Source organism: Impatiens glandulifera, chromosome 6, assembly GCF_907164915.1.
Source record: "Impatiens glandulifera chromosome 6, dImpGla2.1, whole genome shotgun sequence".
Lineage (NCBI taxonomy): Eukaryota > Viridiplantae > Streptophyta > Magnoliopsida > Ericales > Balsaminaceae > Impatiens > Impatiens glandulifera.
The window spans coordinates 42,395,520-42,417,300 of NC_061867.1; the positions used below are offsets into that span (position 1 = coordinate 42,395,520).

The window sequence follows — 21,781 nt, forward strand, 5'->3', positions numbered from 1 at the left end:
TCATTTGGAAGGAAGAGTTAAGAATTACAACTTATATATGGAATAAAGATTCAACTAAAACAACTAGTAAATTCTTTTGGGGTTGTCCAGTTAAGGTCAGGCCTTATAGGTCTAAAGAAAATAAACTAAACTAAAGAATTTCTAGATGTTAATTATTGGATATTTTGAAAGATCTAGAGATAAATTTAGTCTGATAAGTACTTCAAGATTAGCCTTGAAAATAAATATATATATACATAATACTCCTTAAACAAGAGTTTAATGTAAGCTCTAGATTATATGAATCAAGAAATTAAGAATATTTATGATGTTGGACAAATACTTGAAGGATCCTGGTTTGGATCATTAAGAAAGCAACCAAACAACTAATGTGATATTTTAAGAACAAAACATTGCATACTCATATAGTGAAATCGAATCGGATAGAAATCATTTGGTATATTGATTCGAATTTTGTTGGATACTAAAACAGTCGAAAATTCGTGCCACATCATTTTAGTTTAAAGAATTAATTTTTGGAAGAGTGTTAAGTAGACACTCGAATTATTTCAAGTTGATGACAGAATTTATTAGGTGTTTTGTGGTATCCAATTAAAGAATCTGACTGCAAAATTTTGTCACGAGGTTGCAAATTATGAATGATATAGAAAGATCACTAAAGTTATTACGTGACAATAATTTGCAGTTCTTTTACTTTAATAGTAATATGAGTTTGACTAAGTCGAACTATTTGGAAAATAAAGAATTCAGAATGTTTATTTATCTATTGAGCATATTTGGACAAACTCTAAAATTACGGATCCGTTCTCTAAATATTTGTTATCCGAGGTCTTTCATGAACATATTGTTCATATGGATATTACATATTTAGATGATATACAGTTTTAGTGGGAGTTTGTATTGTGATGCTTGTATAGATACAATTTGGAATTTATGTGCACATTAAAGAATTAGTTTCTAAAGAAATTAAAGATCTAGTTTTTAAAGAAAATCAAGATTTTAAAGTTATTCAGATTGATCTCTATAAGGAATAAAGGAGGACCAGTTGGTATTAGACATGTTAAAGATCACACTACATGTTAATCCACACTACACACCCATGTTTAATCTATGTCATTTGATTGTATTGACATATGTGACTATTGAGGGTTTAGTTACGAATTAATGTAACAAAAACCGCTTTAATCCTATGTTGTTATAATTGATGGACGAGATTGATATAGATGTATTTGTAATGATAACAATATTTTGAGCTCTTAAGGTTATAATATACAATTGAAGGAAATATTATATGACCCAAGTGGGAGATTGTTGGAATTATTTCCAATATTTGGGTACATATATAATTTAATAATTGTATATTAGTTGTTATCATAATAAAGATTAAAGCCCAAATAAAGTGATCTATTAAAGTATAAAGGTTATGGGCTTATTTGGACATCTATAATAAATATGGGGACATATTTGTGTAGAAGCAGAAATACCATTCATTATTTCGTTGATGGGCCGAATAATAAATGGGTATATTAGGGCTAGGTCCCCAACCCATATAGATAGCCAGCCTATTTGTTTCTCTCATCGAACAATAAGGATTTAGTTCATCTCTCAAGAACTCTCAAGAAGGCTATCGATATAGGGTTGGAAGACTTAAACCCCACCCACATCAAACATTCTGATCCAGGTCCAGATCCAGAACGAGAAGATCCACATTCAGATTCAGGTCCAGATCCAAGAACAAGAAGAAGAGAATAACGAAGAACGACTTAATGAACCGTTCTTCATTAAAGATCCAGGTACGTTTCCGCAATTACAGTTTATCTCGATTTATTGACATAGAGAATTAAGAATATAGATTTAAGGATTAAAGATCTAGACTAAAGATTCTAACACAATTAACTCGTCATTAACGACCACTTCGTCTAGCATACTATGAGGATTCCGTATTCGATATACCTCTTACCCACACTTTAGACATTTTCTCCCAACCAACTCGTCATTATCGAGCTATATATATATAAAGAGTAATGATATATACAACACTCTTGTACAACACCTTTATACAGCACATACCTGATTTGACAAGAAAGAGAAAATATATTTTGAAAAAATTACAAGAGAGAAAAAAATATTTTCTCTTTTTGCCAAATCAAGTAGGGGTTGAATAAAGGTTTTAATATATATATATATATATATATATATATATATATATATATATATATATATATATATATATATATATATATATATATATATATATATATATATATATATATATATATCATAATCTCACTAAGGTGCATATTTTGCCCAACCATGTGGTTCACCTCTTACTCTCCCTTTAAACAAATTTTCCCAGCTCATTTGTCATTATCGACCACCTCATACACATACTAAATGACATTTTTTCACAACTAACTCGTCATTAACGACCACTTACCCATCTCTTACCCACACTTTATACATTTTCTCCCAACCAAGTCGCCATTATCGACTACCTCCTTCCCAATCCTCTCACATATATAACCTTTATTTATTCGTACCCACACTTAGACATTTTCTTCCAAATAACTCGTAATTATCGACCACCTCCCTCTCACATATGTACCCTTATTCCTTTATATAAATGTTATTTGCATCGTGTGAGATTCGAACCTTGATCTTTAATTGTAGTTTATGAATGCGTAAACACACAAATTAATGTTATGCTATTATATTTAAAAGTAATACTCATGCTTAAATTGTTAGAGCATTGTATTATAATCTAATAGTCATTGGTTCAAGACCCTTATAGTTAATTTTAATGGTAGTTTTTTTTATAGTTAGATGATCTGCTCCAAGTTCAATGGATGTGTGTTGTGATTTGAGGACCTAATAATTTAGAGTTAAGTATTATATCATATCACTTATCATATTTAAAGAATAAATAAATATTAAATTAATCAAGGTCTTGTATGCAAGAAACTAAATGCATGCGCGGTGATATGGACAAAGTTCTATCACAACAATTTTGGATTGTTGGAGTTTTATTGGAATATATGTTATTTTTTAGGTATTTTTTTAATATAGACAAAAACTTGTTTAGAACATCATTTAGATTTGTAACTATTACGTGGAGGTGGATTGTGAATAAAATGTTTCCCTTAGAGATTTTATGTATTTACTTTAAGGATAAATATATATATAAAATATTATTTATTTATAAATATTTTAAATAAAATTAAGTTTAATCTTAAACTTAATATTAATATATATTTTATCTATTCGGTACTCATTTAACCCCTCAACGAACCATTATCTTGTGACTCCCATTTTTTCATATGCATTTTTTTATCTCTTCTACAAACCACCCACCAATCTTAATTGACCTCAATTGATGACATGCATTTTATATCTCGTCAAACTCAACCATTAACCCTCCAATTGATCATCATCTTGTGACTCACACTTTTTCATATGCCTTTTTATCTTTCGACAAACCACTCATTGACCTTAATCTTGTGACTCACACTTTTTCATATGCATCTATCCCTCGACAAACTACTCACCAATCTTAGTCAACCTCTCTTTTACTCCCACTTCAACAAATCAACAATCAATCCCAATTGATTACAGACCTCTTATCCAACGTCAAACCAACCACTAACCACCACCCGACATTCATCTCGTGACCTCACTCTTTCAAATTCTCGTCAAACCAACCATTAATTTCAACATCACACTCGATAAATCACCCACCACCTCCATCTCGTGATCTCACACTTTTAAATGCTCGTCAAACCAACCTTTAAATCTAATCTCACAGTCGACAAACCACCCACCACCCGAACTCCATCTAGTGACCTTACACTTTCAAATACTCGTATATCAATCACTAATTCCGACCTCACACTCGAAAAATCACCCACTATCTGACCTCCATCTCGTGACTTCAGACTTTCAAATGTTCGCCAAACCAATCACTAATTCATACATCACATTTTCAGATGCATATCATTTGTTTAAAAGTTGTGTCACCATATATTATAGTCAGTAATACATTCTTGAAAATATAAATTTGCATGTTTTGGGATTCGAACTTTGATCTTCAGCATGAAATGTGAACACTTAAATTGTTATATCACTTATGATTGTTAAAATAATTTTATTATTTCGTGTATATATATATATATTGTATTTAATATTTATTACTAATTAGTTAATTTTTATATTAACATAAAAAAAATTTATACTGAAAATATTATATATATATATATATAAATATAAAATGTATGATAAAAGATAAAATGTATTTATATAAATTTAATGATGAAAAATAATATAATATATATAAGGTAACAAATAAATATAAAATTATGAAGGTATGTGTATTTATAGCCAAAAAAATAATTATATATATATATATAAAAATAAAATAAATATAAAAAATACGAAGGTATGCGCATTTATAACAAAAATATATAATATCTTAAAGATTTTTTTCTTTATATATTTTCCCTCCAATTGTATGTGTGAATATCATTTTATTTGGACAATTTTTAAGAAAAAGTGAACCTAAAAATATCTTAGGTCTTAATTAGAAAAAAATAAAGTACAATTTTAGTCTATTTAAAAAAAAAAAAAAAATTATTTGAACGATCCTTAAATTAATTTTTAAAACAAATCGCCATTCAAATTTTAAAAACATCATCAATGTCTCTTTTGTCAACTTTTTCGTTAAAAATGACGGCTTAAATTTAAATATTTATATAATTATTAAATCTCATATATATATATATATATATATTATTTTTATCCATACATATCTATATCTGTATATATAAAAAATATAAAAATAATTTATATATATATAATTTATATATATTATGTTTAATCATTAATATCTATATTTATATATAGAATTTTTCATACTATATTCAATTTTGACTTGTTTGACTTAATTTATTAGGGTATGTTTTATTAAATATTCAAATAATTTATTACAAATATTTAGAAAATATTTTAACATTAAACAACATTTTTTCTAACTTGATTTTATATTACATAGAAATGAAAGTTTAGTTATTTTAATTATTATCTCAAAAAAAAATCAAATTATTTCAAATTAATCCCACTAAAACAAGCCCTAAGTTTTTTATTAAAAAAACATAAAATTTGAAACAAGACCTATATTGGCGCCACCCTAGTTTTTTTAAGGTAAAGCTCGTAAATTGAAATTAATGGCGCCAAAAATGTGAAGTCTTGCCGCTCAATTTGCTACCGCCCTTTTATATTCCCTCCGCATCTCTTTGTTTTAAACCCATTACTTCTTCTTCTTCTTCGTACTGAAAACCCTTCTCTTTTCCTCCATATAGTTTTGTGATTGTAGTGTGAGAAGCAGAGATAAGAAAATGGCTGTGACCTCAGATGCGATTTCGATTATATTGGCGAACCCAACTCCGGATTCGTCCAAGATCCCAGATATTGTTGTCCAAGTTGTCGATCTGAAACCTACGGGAAGTAAATACATGTAAGTTTTATCATTAGTCATCATTTGATAAACTATAATGTTTGCTTGCATCTTTACTAATCTTTTAGTCTTTTCTGAGATGGGTTTTGAGGATGGAGGTTGTATATATTCGTTTTTGCAACTATAGGTCAGAATAGGTTTCAAATGACTAGAACCCTATCAGAATGCTGCTCTATTCGTTAAGAACCTTAGTCATTACTTTCATGACTTGATACTTTTGTATAACTGTAGAATCTGAGCTTGATACTGTCATCTATCTATCCCCTGCATCTGAAAATCTGATGGTTTATGGATTTTTTCTGAAACATTTGCTGATGCAGGTTTATGGCATCTGACGGGAAGACTAAGCTTCGAGCAATTCTTCAGTCATCACTGTCTTCTGAAGTCATTTCAGGGAAGATTCAAAATCTGGGTCTTATTCGCATCCTTGATTACACTGTCAATGATATCCCAACTAAAAATGAGAAGTAAGCAGCACGGTCTTACCCTAATTGTTGTTTTACTTTCTTCTAATATCAAGAGTTAACATAATTATTGAATGATTGAAATTATTCTAGGTACTTGATTGTCAGTAAATGTGAGGTTGTATCTCCTGCTCTCGAAGAGGAAATCAAAACTGAGGCCAAACCTGAAGAATCAGAAACGGTGATGAAGAGTGAGGCAGTAAATATAGGAAATGGAATTTTTTTGAAGCCAAAGCAAGAAATGCTTGCTAAATCAGCTGCCCAAATAGTTCATGAACTAAATGGGAAGTGAGTATCTCCAAAATTTTATCATTTTATTTTTATTTCAGTTTTACAATCACTTTGGTAGAGTAATTTATGTTACTGTTTTTCATTTCAGCTCGGCACCATCAGCAAGATTGGCAATTACAAGAAGAGTTCATCCTCTTGCATCCTTGAATCCTTATCAAGGTAACTGGATCATAAAGGTTCGTGTTACTTCTAAAGGAAATATGAGAACATACAAAAATCAAAGAGGGGAAGGCTGTGTTTTCAATGTCGAATTGACTGATGAAGATGTAAGAACAACTTTGCTTTGTTTTAACAATGTCTTTTTAATTATTGAGATATTAAACAATTAGCTCACAATCCTTTTCTTTTTAAACAGGGGACTCAAATCCAGGCTACCATGTTTAATGAATCTGCAAAGAAGTTTTATGATAAGTTTGAAATGGGGAAAGTTTACTATGTCTCAAATGGAAATCTTAAACTTGCAAACAAGAATTTCAAGACTGTTAAAAATGATTACGAGATGACATTGAATGAAAGCTCTTTGGTTGAGGAAGCTATTAATGAGGCAGCTTTTATTCCTGAAACACAATTTACTTTTGTTCAAATTGATCAGTTGGGCCCATATGTCAATTCAAAGGAGCTAGTTGGTATGATCCCCTCCATCTCTTTTGATATATAAACAAAATTAATTTTTTAAATATGGTTATCTTTAATAATCATTCCATGAACTGCAGATGTTGTTGGTGTGGTTCAAACTGTATCTCCCACAATGAGCATTAGGAGAAAAAGTGATAACGAGATAATCCCAAAGCGTGATATTACTATTGCAGATGAAACGTGAGTTTAATACATCAATTTTGTCTATTTACCCATCCGTTCTTCCATTTTTAACAAACTTCTTGAACTCATTTCAGGAAGAAGACTGTTGTGATATCTCTCTGGAATGATCTTGCCACTAATGCAGGACAAGAATTGCTGGACATGGCTGATAAGTCACCTGTTATTGCAATTAAATCTCTCAAAGTTGGAGATTTTAATGGTACCCCTAATATTTTTTCCTAGAATTTATGTTGCAGGTTTCTGTTGATGAGGTTATTATCTTACTGTTGTCTCTCATGTTATTTAAGGTGTTTCGTTGTCAACATTGGGCAGAAGTGTTCTTGTTATTAATCCAGAAATACCTGAAGCTGGAAAGTTGAGATCTTGGTTAGTACATAAACTTTGTAGCCATGTTATTAAAACATATGTATGCTGTTCATTCTAATTGTTAAGGTTGTAAAGTAACAATTATGTTTTCTTCCTCAAAACAGGTATGATTCTGAAGGGAAGGAAGCTTCAATGGCATCTATTGGCTCTGCTGTAGGTTCCACCAAGACTGGAAAGCATTCCATGTACACTGATAGAGTCTTCTTATCCCACATTACTAGTAATCCGTCTCTTGGAGAAGACAAGGTAAACCTTCTAGAACCTTCTTAGTATTGTGCCTTGCTTGATGTGGGTTATTGAGATTATATCTAAATAATATACTTTTCAATCAACCGTCATTTTTTGAGAAAATAATACAATTAGTTTTTAAAATATTAAATAGTAAACATGTATTATATTAGAAATTGGGTTATTGGAAATAATCTCAAATAGCAAGAAAATTCCAAATAACAGAAGATCAAACAGGCTTGATGTTTTCTTTTGAAGTAAAACTGTAGTATATGACATAATCTTAGTCTGATATGAGTTTATCTGTTGCTTTGTGGGCAGCCTGTGTTTTTCAGTGTAAGAGGATATATAAGCCTTATCAAGCCAGACCAAGCCATGTGGTATCGGGCTTGTAAGACATGCAGCAAAAAGGTAACTGAAGCTATTGGATCTGGTTATTGGTGTGAAGGATGCCAGAAGAATGATGATGAATGCAATTTGAGGTATATATTTTGATGAAATATTACACACTTTATTGTTTGACATGAAATGGATTTTGCTTGATTCTTTTGAATCTCTTTAGGTACATAATGGTGGCAAAAGTTTCAGATGCAAGTGGAGAAGCTTGGTTGTCTACCTTTAATGAACAAGCTGAGAAAATAATTGGGCATTCTGCTGATGATCTTGACAAGATGAAATCCCAGGTAAAAGAAAAGCAAATATTTCAAGAACTTACTTTTAAGCTATTGAATGCAAACAAATTTAAATATTTTTTTTCAAATATCATTAGGAAATGGGAGAAGGGAATCAATTTCAAATGAAACTGAAAGAGGCCACATGGGTTCCTCATGTGTTCCGAGTGAGCGTAGTTAATCAAGAGTACATGAGCGAGAAAAGGCAGAGGATAACAGTTCGGGCAGTTGCTCCTGTTGATTTTGCTGTTGAAAGCAAGTTAATGTTGGAAGAGATATTATCAAAGAAAGCTTCTGCATAATAATAGAATAGAAGCACAATATATTTCTTGTTCAAGTTGGCTTTGTCTTGTATTAGAACTAAAGCATTCTGGTTTATCATAACATGGAGTACTTTTGTTGTGTACAGGCTTTGTTTTGATTGAATTTGAACCAAATTCTATTTTTGTTAATCGAGGAGATGGTATCATTATTTGAAAAATCATTTATATATTTAATCATGCCTTTACTTATAGCATTAGTTGGTTTCTAGGATTCAGAATTATAATAGTTTCATATGTTTAATGATAACTTAAAATACTCAATAAACTAACAAATTGAAAGATTGGAGTATTAAATTGTTGCGCGGAAGAAAGTGATGATGAAAAAACAGATGAAGAGAGTAATGAACTCGAAATTGAGAAGGTCTTTCAGCTTTCCATGACTTTTTTAGACTACAAATATGTGTTTTCTTACAAAGAACAAGAAACTATAGCTAGTAGTACCTGATAGAAGTGTGTCGGACTACAAGTGAGAATATCTCATTGTAGTCTACGCCTTTCTTTTGACTGAATCCCTTTGCAACTTATCGTGATTTATATCTGTCCTTTCAGCACTAGAGGTTATATCTTTCCTTTTGAAAATCCATTTGCACCCAATGACTCTTCTCCTCTTAGATAAAAGTAACCAACTCCCATATATTATTCTAGTGAATTGATTCCATTTCCTTACGCATGACAACAATCCATTGCGTAAAATCACCACCATTAACAACTTCACTGTAAAAAGATGGCTCATTATGTATGACATCTTCAGCTACCTGAAATGAATAACTACCATTTTTTCAGTATCATTCATAGAGGGACTGATTGTCCTACTTTCAGGACCAGTTGAGATCTTTCTTCCCTCGTTTGAATGAACTAACCTGTCAGAAGTTTTTAATTTGCCTTTTAAGTCATGTTGCAATGTCAGATTGACTTTCAAGTACTCCAAATTGATAAACTTCCTCAAATGGTTTATCAGTATTGTGTGTCATGTCAGTTGTCCATTGAGCTGAAGCCACCTCAAGCTCCACATGTTCTCGGTACTATCATTTTCTATAGAAAGTGATGACTTGATAGAGGAGTTAAGTATAAACATTTCATTAAATGTGACATCCCTACTGAGGATTACTCTACCATCAGAAGATTACCAGATTCTATATCCCTTGACTCCACTCCATAGCCCATGAAAATACCATGTTTTCCCCTTGGTTCCAACTTCCCTTCATTAACATGATAGTAAGATGTGCACCCAAAACCTTCAAGTGAGAATAATTAACGACGTTACCAAACCATACCTCATAAGGGATTCTGCAAATCAATCCCAATATGCGGTGCACAATTTATCAAATAGCAAGCCGTTAAAACAGCCTTGCTCCAGTACTTTCTAGCCAATTCAGCATTAGAAAGCATGCTTCTAACTTTCTTTAATAGTGTTTGATTCACCCTTTCTGCTACACCATTCTGTTGTGGTGTACCTCGAACAATATGATGTCTTTCAATCCCCATATCCCTACAGAACTCATTAAACTCAGATGGACATAATTCAAGTCCATTATCTGTTCGCAACCTCTTAACTTTCTTTCCAGTTTGATTCTCCATCAGTGTTTTCCAATGTTTGAAGGTCTTAAATACCTCACTCTTATGTCTCAGATGATACAACCAGGTCATCCTTGAGTAATCATTTATGAATGTTACAAAATAGTTATAACCTCCTATACCTTCAACTTGAGAAAAACCCCAACAATCAAATTGAATATAATCCAGTGTGCCTTAGTTTCATTAACTCCCTTTCTGAACTTATTGCGATGTTTTTTTTTCCAAAAATGCAGTGTTCACACAACTCAATGTTGGTAACCTTGTAGTCAGATAAAAGATCCCGTTTGGAAAGAATTTGAATCCCCTCTCCCCCATATGTTCAAGTCGTATATGCCACAACTTGGTTACATCAGGGTGTCGATTCATAGATTTTGATGCGACCGTAGTGGAAACTGTCAGCGTCTTACCTTATAGTATTTACAAGATATTCTATTTGATAGCTTTTAGTATTACTTTTGAATGCCTTTATTGATGCACAATGTCCATTCTTCACTGCTAAACTTGAAAACTTTAGCATCTAAAATGCCTAAAGATATGAAGTTCTTCTTTAGTTGAGGAACATGCCGAACGTCAGTTAGGGTTCGTATCTTACCATCACCAGTCAGAATCTTGATAGTCCCAATACCCATCGTTCTACATATGACATCATTTCCCATGACAACGTTTCCACCATTATAATCTTTATAGGTATCGAACCATTCTTTGTTCGGACTCATATGATATTAACACCCTAATCTAACACCCACGTATTAATATGGTGTAGAGAAGCGTTAGCTACAAGGACAATGTCCACCTCCGAGTTGGTGTCTCTATTTTTATGTGCTATAGCAGTCGTAGAATATTTTCCCTTTTTCATAGGACAATTATTCTTTCAATGACCAAGTTCTTTACAGTAATTGCAGATGTCTTTAGCACTAGGGCCCTTAGCTTTGTATTTTTTATTCTTCTTCTTTCTAGACCCTTTGTAGTTGACTATGCTGGAAATCAACCTAGATGCTTGATTGTCTACAATTTCACTGCTCACCTTATGCCGCAGTTCTCTAGTATAAAGTGTTGCCCGAACTTCTTCTAGAGTTACAGAGTCTTTACCCACAACGAACGATTGAACAAAATTTTCAAACGAGTTGGGTAAAGATACCAACATAATTAATGCATCATTTTCATCTTCGATCTTAACTTCTATATTTCTCAATTCAAGTAATATAGTGTTTAACTTATCAATATATTCATGAAGAGACTTACCTTCAAGCATACGAAGACTAAACAAACGTTGCTTCAATAACAGCTTGTTAGTTAGTGACTTTGTCATGTACAAAGCCTCTAACTTCGACCACAGACCGATTGCGGTATCTTCATCTAATACCTTAGTAATCATTTCATCAGCCAGACAGAGTAAAATCATTGAGTGTGCCTTCTCTTCCAAGACCTCAAGCTCAATAGTGATTTTACTAGAGGTAGACTCCTTCGCAGGACCTGCAACTATCTTCGCCTTTTCCTTCGACAATAGTGCCTAGAGGCCTTGTTTAAGCAAGGCTCGCATTTTGATCTATCATAGATCAAAATTGTTTTGCCCTATGAATTTTTCGATTTTCAGATTCATTGAAGACATCTTCTCGCCAAAAAACAAATAATGATAAACTGATCGGATCTAACCCGCTCTTATACCAATTGTTTAGCGGAATGTAAGAAAGTGATGAACAATAAAGTAGGGAAAAGCAGATGAAGAGAGATTTCTTATTGTCAAAGATAAAAAAATTACAACAAAAGGAAAAAGACTACGACTATAAAATTCAGAAAACAAGTAAACCTAACTACTAACTAAATTAAGCATAGCTGTAGAATAAATGTGATGTAACGAAATTAATATAAACCACGAACAATCAATCATTTATATTAATTCCTATACTAAAGGCAAATCGTTACATTGTCTATGACCAAAAGGACAAGTAAGAATATAAAAGAAATTTCATTAGGAATATATTTAATGGTTTATAATCATATTGAGATATAAACAATATTATTTGTTGTTGTAAAATACTTCAATGTACAAGTGAAAAAAAGTTTGACATTTAATGAAAAATGTTTTAGATCAAAAAAACCCTAATTTAAGTTGGGTCATTAATCTCTTGAAAAATAAATTCAGATAAAAAAATATGAAAAATCTATTTAAACATATAATAAAATATATAAATCAATTTCTCTTAGTTTGTCGTTTTCTGAGTCACAAAACCTAAAATTATTTAATTTTGTAAAGATATCCAACAAAATTTGTTTTTACCATGTTTTCATATATATAAAACCGTAACTTTCCATCATAAATTCCCTGTATAGATTTGTCAATATCTACCAGAGATGCTAAACGATACTTTAGGATTAATTTTCTTTGTCGTTTCATTAGTAGGTTCATGGATCAAAAAGTTCAATTTTTCAACTTTTTAACACAAAACCTTTGTCTAGAATTGCCAATGTCTACTCAAGATTATAAAAAATATTTCATAATCATTTTTTTGTGGTGTTTATTAGTAAGTTGATAACCAAAAATCTCAATTTTGTTTAGAGCTAATCACAAATATTTTAGGAATGTTTTCAAATAAGAGTATATATATAGACAATGGCTCAAACAATACATTTTTATTTTTAAAGGAAAAATTATACAATTCCATCAATTTCATTCATGTAATTGATTGGATCAAAGTCATAAGATTATTTTTAACAATATCAGGTGAAAATATATCAAATAATTATTTTTATATGAACTGAAACAACTTTCCATTAGTCTTTGATTCCGTAGAATTTAGAAAGATATGGGAGAATGAAATCAAATCATATAGGTGTTATTCCTTCTGTATATTTAATCATGTGAATTTATATTCAAATTAAAGTGTTTTTCTTCATAATTATAATGTTACTTCTTATTTTGTTCTCTCACATTCATTAATATTATTTAAAAAATAAACCTCATTCAATTAATCAAATCTCAAACCATAGCTAGGGTTTGTCTAACTTTGATTATTGACCCTCCCACTTTTGGATTTTAATGAAATAGTTTTAACCGTTTTTTAAAAAAAAAAATCTCAAAACATAAATTTAATAAAATTCTTAAGTAAATTATATATAAATATAATTAAATATAGAAGCTCTATACCCAAAAACTAAGCATTGGTACCACCTGAACGATGGATCCAAACTTCCTAGAAATTAATGTGGATGCTAGATTTTTGGATAGATTGAAAGAAGAAAAAACAAAATGAGATCATGACACAATCAATAAGATGAATAATTAAAAAGGGCATTCTTCTTTTCATCAATAATATAAACTCTAAATTTAACAGGAATATCAACAAATCAAATGATACATAATATTCCATATAATAGCATATCAAGAAAATAAACAAACCAACACATGTAAATGATTAATTTCGACAAAATAGGAATAAAAAAGGTTCCATGTTTACATTACAACTATGAAAAAGAAAAATTGAAGTCAAATCTCCAATAGATATCCTTAAAGAAAATAGGTAGATACAAAAGCTTTTGTGACCAAAGTTTATGGTTTTTCATGTAATAATATATATTATAGCTTTAGTATCCACTGTTTTTATTGTTTAGAGTGTTGGTGACAGCACATTTATGTATCTCATGGGGTTCTTGAGCTCTGTCCCACCGGCATGGCGGACAAACTCCAATGGTGACATCATCCTTCCATGGCAAACACATATTATTTGGATATTCTGCTGGTTGTAGATGGATAAGAACCCTTCTATTTTTCTTCCATTGGGTTTGTCACCTATGGTTGTCACAGTAGGCATAAAACTCATCATCTTAATAGCCGTAACATCAGTAGTATTGACATTGTTCGCAACCTCGATTTTCCTTGATGAGTTCTCCATGATAGTTTGTGTCTCAACCTCTATTCTGTTCTTAATCAATAGTAATGAATCTGAGAAACATATAAAAATAAAGATATTAACTCATAATTTAACAATAAAATCAAAAAAATTGTATATATTAATTATTATCAAGTTAGAAGAAGAAACTTCAATATGAATAGATAAATGTATTATGTTATAAGAGATATTTTGTTGTTGTAAAATATCAAAATTTTCAATGGTTTATCTCTATGAATGATACTTAGAAAGATACACGAAAAAAGATTTGACAATCATTTCCTATTAGCCTTGTCGTTTTCTATATTATTAAACCTAAAAATTTTAATTTTGTCGATATCCGACTACATTTATTTTGTGATTAGCTTTTCATGTAAGAAGTTATTTGTTTGTCCATGTTTTTTCCAAAGACTAAACAACGTTTTAGAATCAATTTGTTTCCTTGTAGTTTTATGAGAAATAAATCCCAAAATTTTTATTTTATTGATATCCATTACTTTTGTATGATTTAAAAATAATATATATATATATATATATATAAAAGTATTGCTTAAATCACACTTATTTTAAAAAAATGTCAATTCAAATAAAAGTAATAAGTAGGTTGAATCAAAATCATGATATAGAACTCCAATTTAAGACAATATATATATTTGGGGAATATGTAAATAATTATCATTTTATTTCGAAAAATGTATATATATCCCACAATAAATGATATAAATACATATCAAACTAAAGAGTTATATTTTTTAATTTATTATACTTCTACTTCTTATTTTGCTCTCATATCCACCAATATCAATATTATGTTTAAAAGTAATTATAACATAAATCTAAAAGCAGAAATTAATAAATTGAAACTAAAATTTAAAATTAAATCTCAAGACCTAAATTTAATAAAATATAAGTAAATATAAAGAGAGAGGAATAGAGAGTACTGCCTTGGCTGCTGCTGGATTTGAGCTTGTCCACGGCACGGCAGACGGCGGTGGTCCTGGAAGAAGAGCCTTCCTCCCAATTATCCGGCCATGCCCATTTCCCGGCAAGCATCTTCTTGGCCTCCGGCGGAAATGGAGATAACCTTTTGAGAGAGGTGCACTTCATGCCTTCCATCTGATCAATTGCCCTGTCCGTCGACGGTTTCTCTTTTTCAATCTCTCCGTATAATCCGCCTAGAGAGAGGGTCAGATTAATGTTGGCCGATTCTGTGCCGGAAAGTTCTTCTGACGCCGGAAAATTGACCACTGCCTTTCCAGTCGAACTGAATAATCATGATCAGAGATTTAGTAGACATAGATCGAGTTATTTGATAAACATGCAGTAATATTAAGGTTGTGGTATATATACCTGATTGGGGTAACTGCAGCTGCTTTTGACATTGTTTTGGTCGAAGGATTCATTCTCGCCGATGAAGAAAGGGGGATGGAGATATGAATAGAGTGCTTGCATGGGATTTATAAAAGCTGTCAAATTGCTGTTACTACTCAATGAAATAGTAGGGTAGTTCGGTCTTTCAGTCAAAAGTCAAAAGATGACATCTTAAAGTTAAAAAAATATTTATTATGAAATTAAACTTTTTAGGTGTAAAGTATGTTTTATTTTATTATTATATTGTTTTTCTCATTAGATTCACACAATTCATTACAATCCTAATTATCTCATTAGATTCACACAATTCATTAAAATCCTAATTTTCTCATTAGATTCACACAATTCATTACAATCCTAATAGGTGTGAGGATTGTTGAAATAATAGGCTAATACCCTTGTTTGGTTGACAACAATATTTTTCTTTTTTCTTTTTTAGAGCATATCTATAAATTTGTTTTTGAACTCATGTTAACCAAATGTCGCGTTTAACGAAGTTCTACCCAAATTTTCAGTTGGGTCGTTAAAGAACCAAATTAGTCAAATTTTCAGTTGGGTCGTTAAAGAGCCAAATTTGTCTATTAGATACGGTCATTGTGTTGTCGATAGTGTCCCACGAAAACTTCCTTTCTCATCATTGAGGCTTCTTTTGGAAAGTAGTGAGCTCAAAGCTCAAACAAAATATAATTGCCCTATTTTTCTCTTTAAAAGAATTATGAAAATACAATGTCTTTTCCTATTATAATCATTTTTTAACCAAAAAAAAACAATAAAATCTAATAATCAAACGCACACAAAAATAAGGACCCAAAAGTTTAATTGAAATCAAATATAAAAAGGCCACAAGTCAATAAAATAATAGAGTAGGAAACACCAAAGAATAAATTGAGAAAAAAGGAGTCAATACTTAAAAGCGATACAAAATATGATATGCCTAAATGCCCAAAAAAAAGTAATCCGCCATTCAATTGATTTTGAGCCTAATGTCTCTAAGAGTTTGATTGTTCATGCCTTTCGGTCTTAAGAACACATAAGCCACCTATCAAAGGATAGCCACCATGATCCTTCATGACATGATCCACAAAGAGGTAGAAATATATGTCTAACACAATATCGTACCCTGCCATGGTAAGCACTTTCATATATGTTTGGTAATCCTTTCCCTCCATGGACTATATCAAGTCTTGGCAAATGTTGGAGCCATCTTCCACTCGAGCTAACATCACCTAAGTGGACATGGTATTGTGGCTTATTTTCTTCATAACCCTACTATTTATGAAGTTATAGGTGCTGCCTGTATCAATTAGGATCACCACCGACAAGTTCCCAATCTTACTGAGGATCCGGAGTGTTTGAAAATTATTAGATCCAGTCAATGCATGCAAGAAAATAACATGCTCTTCCACTACATCAGACTACAAAGGAGGATCATCAAAACCCAACTGTAGAGTAGTTTTTTAGAAATATAGTAAGTCTTCTTGGTTATTAGTCAGAACATGAATAATTTTGATTTACACATGTGGTTGGATTCCCACTTTTCATTGCAACTGTAACATAGCCTTTTCCTCATCTTTTCATCCATTATAGCCGCATCTATTTTCTTCATGTAGCCTTGGTTTATGTTGGAAGAATGCACATGTGAAGAATGGTTGATGTCGATAGTCCGGTTGGTGCTTGGCTAGGCTGTGCTAACATTGGATGGCTTGGATAGTAGTGGTAGTTTAGCGTTGTACAAGTGCCCACCGCTCAATAGGGACTTGTATGTCAATTATAGACCTTTGAAATTGACATGGCTTCATTTAAGGACCCGAGAAACTATAGCCTGATACAATTTGCGATTTCCTCCCTCAACCTAGACATGTAACAATCTATAAAATACTATCTTGGCATACTATACAGCTTATAGCTTATGGGAAATTGACATATATTGGAGATTGTATTCTTGAACAAAACTAACTTGTTTTAGGTTCATCAATTGTCTCATGGGGTGTCATGTATGGAAGACCCGAACTGCAATAAGAGGTCTCTCTTGAACACCTTACACATTATAGCTTCTCAATGGTTGCGTTGATAAATATATGACCATACCAAATTATGGCTTCACTAGTAAAGTGAATGAGAGAAATGTCTAGTTTAATTGCATCATCATTCATATTCACCCTCAACATATATAAGACATACCTCCACATCGGTCCCATCAAACCTAAGGAAGTCAACTTTGGTGAGCCGAGTTAGAGGAATATACTATTGGCCTGGATGGAAGGGCCTATTCGGGGGAGGGCCATGGTAAGAAACATCATCATAAGCCCTAAGGAGGGTTCTTGGACAGGAAGAGACCCTCCTTTTATGGATTTCAATTGGGTTTCTATCATCCAAGAATCGCTTGGTTCTGATACTAAGTTCTTACAACTTAAACCTTAAACTAGTGTTAAGAGTTCTTGATCTCAAAAACCAAAACTAAATCTATTATTCAAAAGGCAGCGGAAGTGTTAAGAGCACAAGAAATTAAGGGTCCTTAAAAAAGAAGATGAAACAGAGATGAGAAGAGAATACTGTAAGTATGCCTAACAATCCGAGAATTGAAGACGATAAGGGAAAATCAAAATACAGTAAGCTAAGCTTTTCACAATCTTATCAGAAGATGAAATACTTTTGTTGTGTACAGGTTTTTTGTTTTGATTGAATTTGAACCAAATTCTATCTACTTTTGTTAATTGAGGAGATGGTATCATTATTTGAAAAGTCCTTTATATGTTTAATCATGCCTTTGACAAAATTGGTTGGTTTCTAGGATTCAAAATTATAATATAAAATAGTTTCATACGGTCAATGATATCTACCAAGTAACAACATATCAATAAATTCTATTTCAACTCATTCTTTGTTCCATTATTACACTAAATCATCTTTAAAGCCTAAACATTCGTTTTATCTTGGCTTTCTTCTATGGTACTTTATCATAATTAATGATGTCTCAACCTCTTTTCCATTTTTAATCAGTGGTGATGGTTCTTTTTTTGGGGGGAAAAAAATTCCCCAAAATGAAAAAAAACTCACGGGTTTAAGAGATCATTCTAGACAGGCCTAGAATGATTTTGAAGTCGTAACAATCTGAATAAAAGCTAAAAAGCTAAAAAAACGTAAATGAATTATCTGATTACAATGCTTTCAATTCTAGCGAGTTTAAAAAACGGTAAATTCCAGTTCCTATAGATATTCCAGTTCTGCTCCGCGCTTGGAATTCTTGTCCATGTTCTTGCGAGGGCGCTGCAATCCGATACAATATCTTTCCATAACTCTTCAACGCTCCTACGGGTTCTTCCATATACCCTTGCATTCCGTTCTTGCCAAATGTTATACACCACTGCTCCAAAGCCGCACTTGAACACGCTTGTTGCAAATCTATTTCCCTTGGCTTTGAGTAGTGCTGCATCTTTGATTTCATTCCATTCGCTCGAGAAACTGATCAGTTCCAGACTTTTATAGAATTTGTCTCAAAGCTCTAAAGCAATACAGCAGCTCCCGAATATGTGATCTATGGTTTCTTCATTTCCTCTACATAGAAGTCAGTTCGTGTCAGGGATGCTCATATACTTGCTGATACGATCACGAGTGTTGAGTCTTTCCCAGAAGGCGAGCCATAGAATGAACTGGTGTCTAGGGATAATCTTCGTTGACCATACAAGAGGAGCCCATTCTACATTTTGTACTTTTTCCCGAATTACCTCCCATATTTTCTTCGATATCAGCTTCCCATTGTCCTCAGCTTTCCATTCATGAATATCCTGTCTGTCGTGTAGTTGGATGTTACTTATATGATCAAGTATCCTATGTCCTTCTGGATTTCTTCTTAGGAGTGAGTCCCAATTCCCATCTTTAATGTCTCTGATTTTCTCTTCTGTGCAGTCCCTTTTGATGCGGGTATTTTGAAACTCCTCCTTGTGGATGATTGGCTGGTTTTCGAACTAGGGGTCGTGCCAGAATAGAGTGCCTTTCCCGTCCCTAGCCGGATGTCATAAAGATCTGCAATATCACTTTTTAGTTTAAGAATTTTTTTTAGAGACCAGCTCATACTTTCATGAATTTTGCAGGTCCAGATGCTGGTTTCGTATTTCATAAACCTCGTATGCACCCATTTGATCCATATTGACTCCTGATTGCGCTCCAAAGCCCACAGATGCTTGAAGGTGAGAGACTTGTTCCACTCGATACAGTTCTTCAAGCCAATGCCTCCCTCGTCTTTCAGTTTACAAAGAGCGGTCCATTTGATTTTTTTCCTCCTCTTCCGCTACTGCCCCAGATAAAGTTCATCATCAGTGTATCAAGCTCTTTCATTACCTTCTTCGGAATGACCATTTGCTGCGCCTAGTAGCCAACTATGCCCATGACCACGGTTTTGATAAGTTCGATCCTCTCTGTATAAGAAAGTTTTTTCGCTGCCCAACCAGATATCTTGTTTTTTACCTTTTCAATCAGCGGCTTGTAGTGTGAGATCTCAATCAGCTTCGCGGTTAACGGAATTCCTAAGTACCTTACGGGAAAACTGCCTTCCTTGATGCCCATGATGTTGAAGATGTCCTGCTTCGTTTCGTCATTCACGCCTCTATAAAATGCCACACTTTTGCTTTCCTTAATAGTTAAACATGTAACCTCAGTAAAGAACATTAGTGCAGCCCTAATAGTTTTAATGGAATCAATGTCTGCGTGCGCTAAAATGAACAAATCGTCAGCAAAGCATAAATGGGTTACCTCCTCTACCTCACAGAATGAGTGAAAGATGTATGGACGATTCTTTCGGAACATCGCGAAGATGCTCTCAAAGATCGCCATGATAGCTACGAAAAGGTAAGAAGAGAGGGGGTCCCCTTTCCTTACCCCGTTTTCACCCTTGAAATAACCTCCGTGGACTCCATTGACGTTAACAACAAAGCAGAATGATAAAACGCATTGCATAATCCAATCAATAAAAATCATAGGAAAAACAGATACAACCAGAAAGTCTCGAATGACTTCCCATCTAACAGAGTCAAAAGCTTTATTGATATCTATTTTGAAAACACTCTCGGGAATACTTTCTTATTCCCAACAAAATCATAAACCAACAAAATGAAAGAATGGAGTTATTATCTAGGACCAAAAAGACAAGTAAGAAAAAGAAAGAAACTTCATTAGGAATATATTTAATAGATTATAATCATATTGAGATATATACACTATTCTTTGTTATTGTAAAATACTTCAGCGAGTGATTTGATCAATCATTTAATGAAAAATGTTATCAATAAAAATAACTCTAATTTAAGTTGAGTCATTAATCTCTTAAAAATAAATTCAGATAAAAAATATATGAAAAAACTATTTAACCTATTATAAAAATATATGAATCAATTTCTCTTAATTTTGTCGTTTCCTGAGTCATAAAACCTAAAAATTATTTATTTTTGTTCAGATATCCGACACAATTTGTTTTTACCATGTTTCCATATATATATATATATATATATATATAAAACCAGACATTTCAGGATTAATTTAATTTGTGGTTTTATAAGTAGTTCATGGGTCCAAAAGTTTAATTTGTCAACTTTTTAACATAAAATCCTAGTCTAGAAACAACATTTCATAATTTTTTTTTTCCGTTTATTAGTAAGTTGACCAAAAAGCTCAATTTTGTTTATAGCTGACCACAAATTTTTAGAAATGTTTTCAAATAAGAGTATTTATATATAGACAATGACTCAAACAATACATTTTTATTTTTAAAGGAAAAATTATACAATTCAGAATTTCATTAATGTAATTGATTGGATCAAAGTCATAGACTATTTCTAACAATATCAAATGAAAATATATCAAATTATTATTTTTAGATGAACTGAAACAACTTTCATTATTCTTTCATTCCGAAGAATTTAGAAAGATATGGGGAATGAAATCAAATCATATAGGTGTTATTCCTTCTGTATATTTAATCATGTGAATTTATATTCAAATTAAAGTGTTTTTTTTTAATGTTACTTCTTATTTTGTTCTCTCACATTCATCAATATTATTTAAAAAATAAACCTTATTCCATTAATCAAATATCAATACATAAATTTAATAAAATTTTAAGTAAATTATATATATAGAGAGAGAAGTTGTACCCAAAAACTAAGGATTGATGACTACCACCTGAACCAAGGATCCAAACTTCCTAATGTGGATGCTAGATTTTTAGATAGATGGAAAGAAGCAACAACAAAATGAGATCATGACACAATCTATAAGATGAATAATA

At 31.9% G+C, this 21,781-nt stretch overlaps 2 protein-coding genes across 2 annotated transcripts; one reads left to right on the forward strand and one right to left on the reverse strand.

The window, feature by feature from the left end:
• Positions 1-5,313: 5,313 nt before the first annotated feature.
• Positions 5,314-8,749, forward strand: LOC124941750 (replication protein A 70 kDa DNA-binding subunit B). The gene is made up of 12 exons (XM_047482103.1): positions 5,314-5,506; positions 5,827-5,973; positions 6,064-6,258; positions 6,350-6,527; positions 6,617-6,887; positions 6,975-7,077; positions 7,155-7,279; positions 7,368-7,446; positions 7,551-7,692; positions 7,996-8,156; positions 8,237-8,357; positions 8,444-8,749. The coding sequence occupies exons 1-12, from the start codon at positions 5,388-5,390 to the stop codon at positions 8,645-8,647; spliced, it is 1,845 nt and encodes a 614-aa protein (XP_047338059.1). The 5' UTR covers positions 5,314-5,387; the 3' UTR covers positions 8,648-8,749.
• Positions 8,750-13,848: 5,099 nt separating this feature from the next.
• LOC124943640 (ninja-family protein AFP3-like) lies at positions 13,849-15,512 on the reverse strand. The gene is made up of 3 exons (XM_047484118.1): positions 15,481-15,512; positions 15,072-15,394; positions 13,849-14,183 (listed from the first exon to the last, which is right to left on the reverse strand). Exons 1-3 carry the CDS (start codon positions 15,510-15,512, stop codon positions 13,849-13,851), a joined length of 690 nt encoding a protein of 229 aa, XP_047340074.1.
• Between the last annotated feature and the right edge of the window lie 6,269 nt (positions 15,513-21,781).

Coding starts and splice junctions, on each gene's coding strand:
- LOC124941750 (XM_047482103.1), top strand. CDS start 5,388: ATGGCTGTGACCTCAGATGCGATTTCGATTATATTGGCGAACCCAACT. Junction 7,078..7,154: donor ATTACTATTGCAGATGAAAC/GTGAGTTTAATA, acceptor AACTCATTTCAG/GAAGAAGACTGTTGTGATAT. Junction 7,447..7,550: donor GCTGGAAAGTTGAGATCTTG/GTTAGTACATAA, acceptor TCCTCAAAACAG/GTATGATTCTGAAGGGAAGG.
- LOC124943640 (XM_047484118.1), bottom strand. CDS start 15,512: ATGTCAAAAGCAGCTGCAGTTACCCCAATCAG. Junction 15,395..15,480: donor GCTGCAGTTACCCCAATCAG/GTATATATACCA, acceptor ATGATTATTCAG/TTCGACTGGAAAGGCAGTGG. Junction 14,184..15,071: donor ATCCAGCAGCAGCCAAGGCA/GTACTCTCTATT, acceptor TATGTTTCTCAG/ATTCATTACTATTGATTAAG.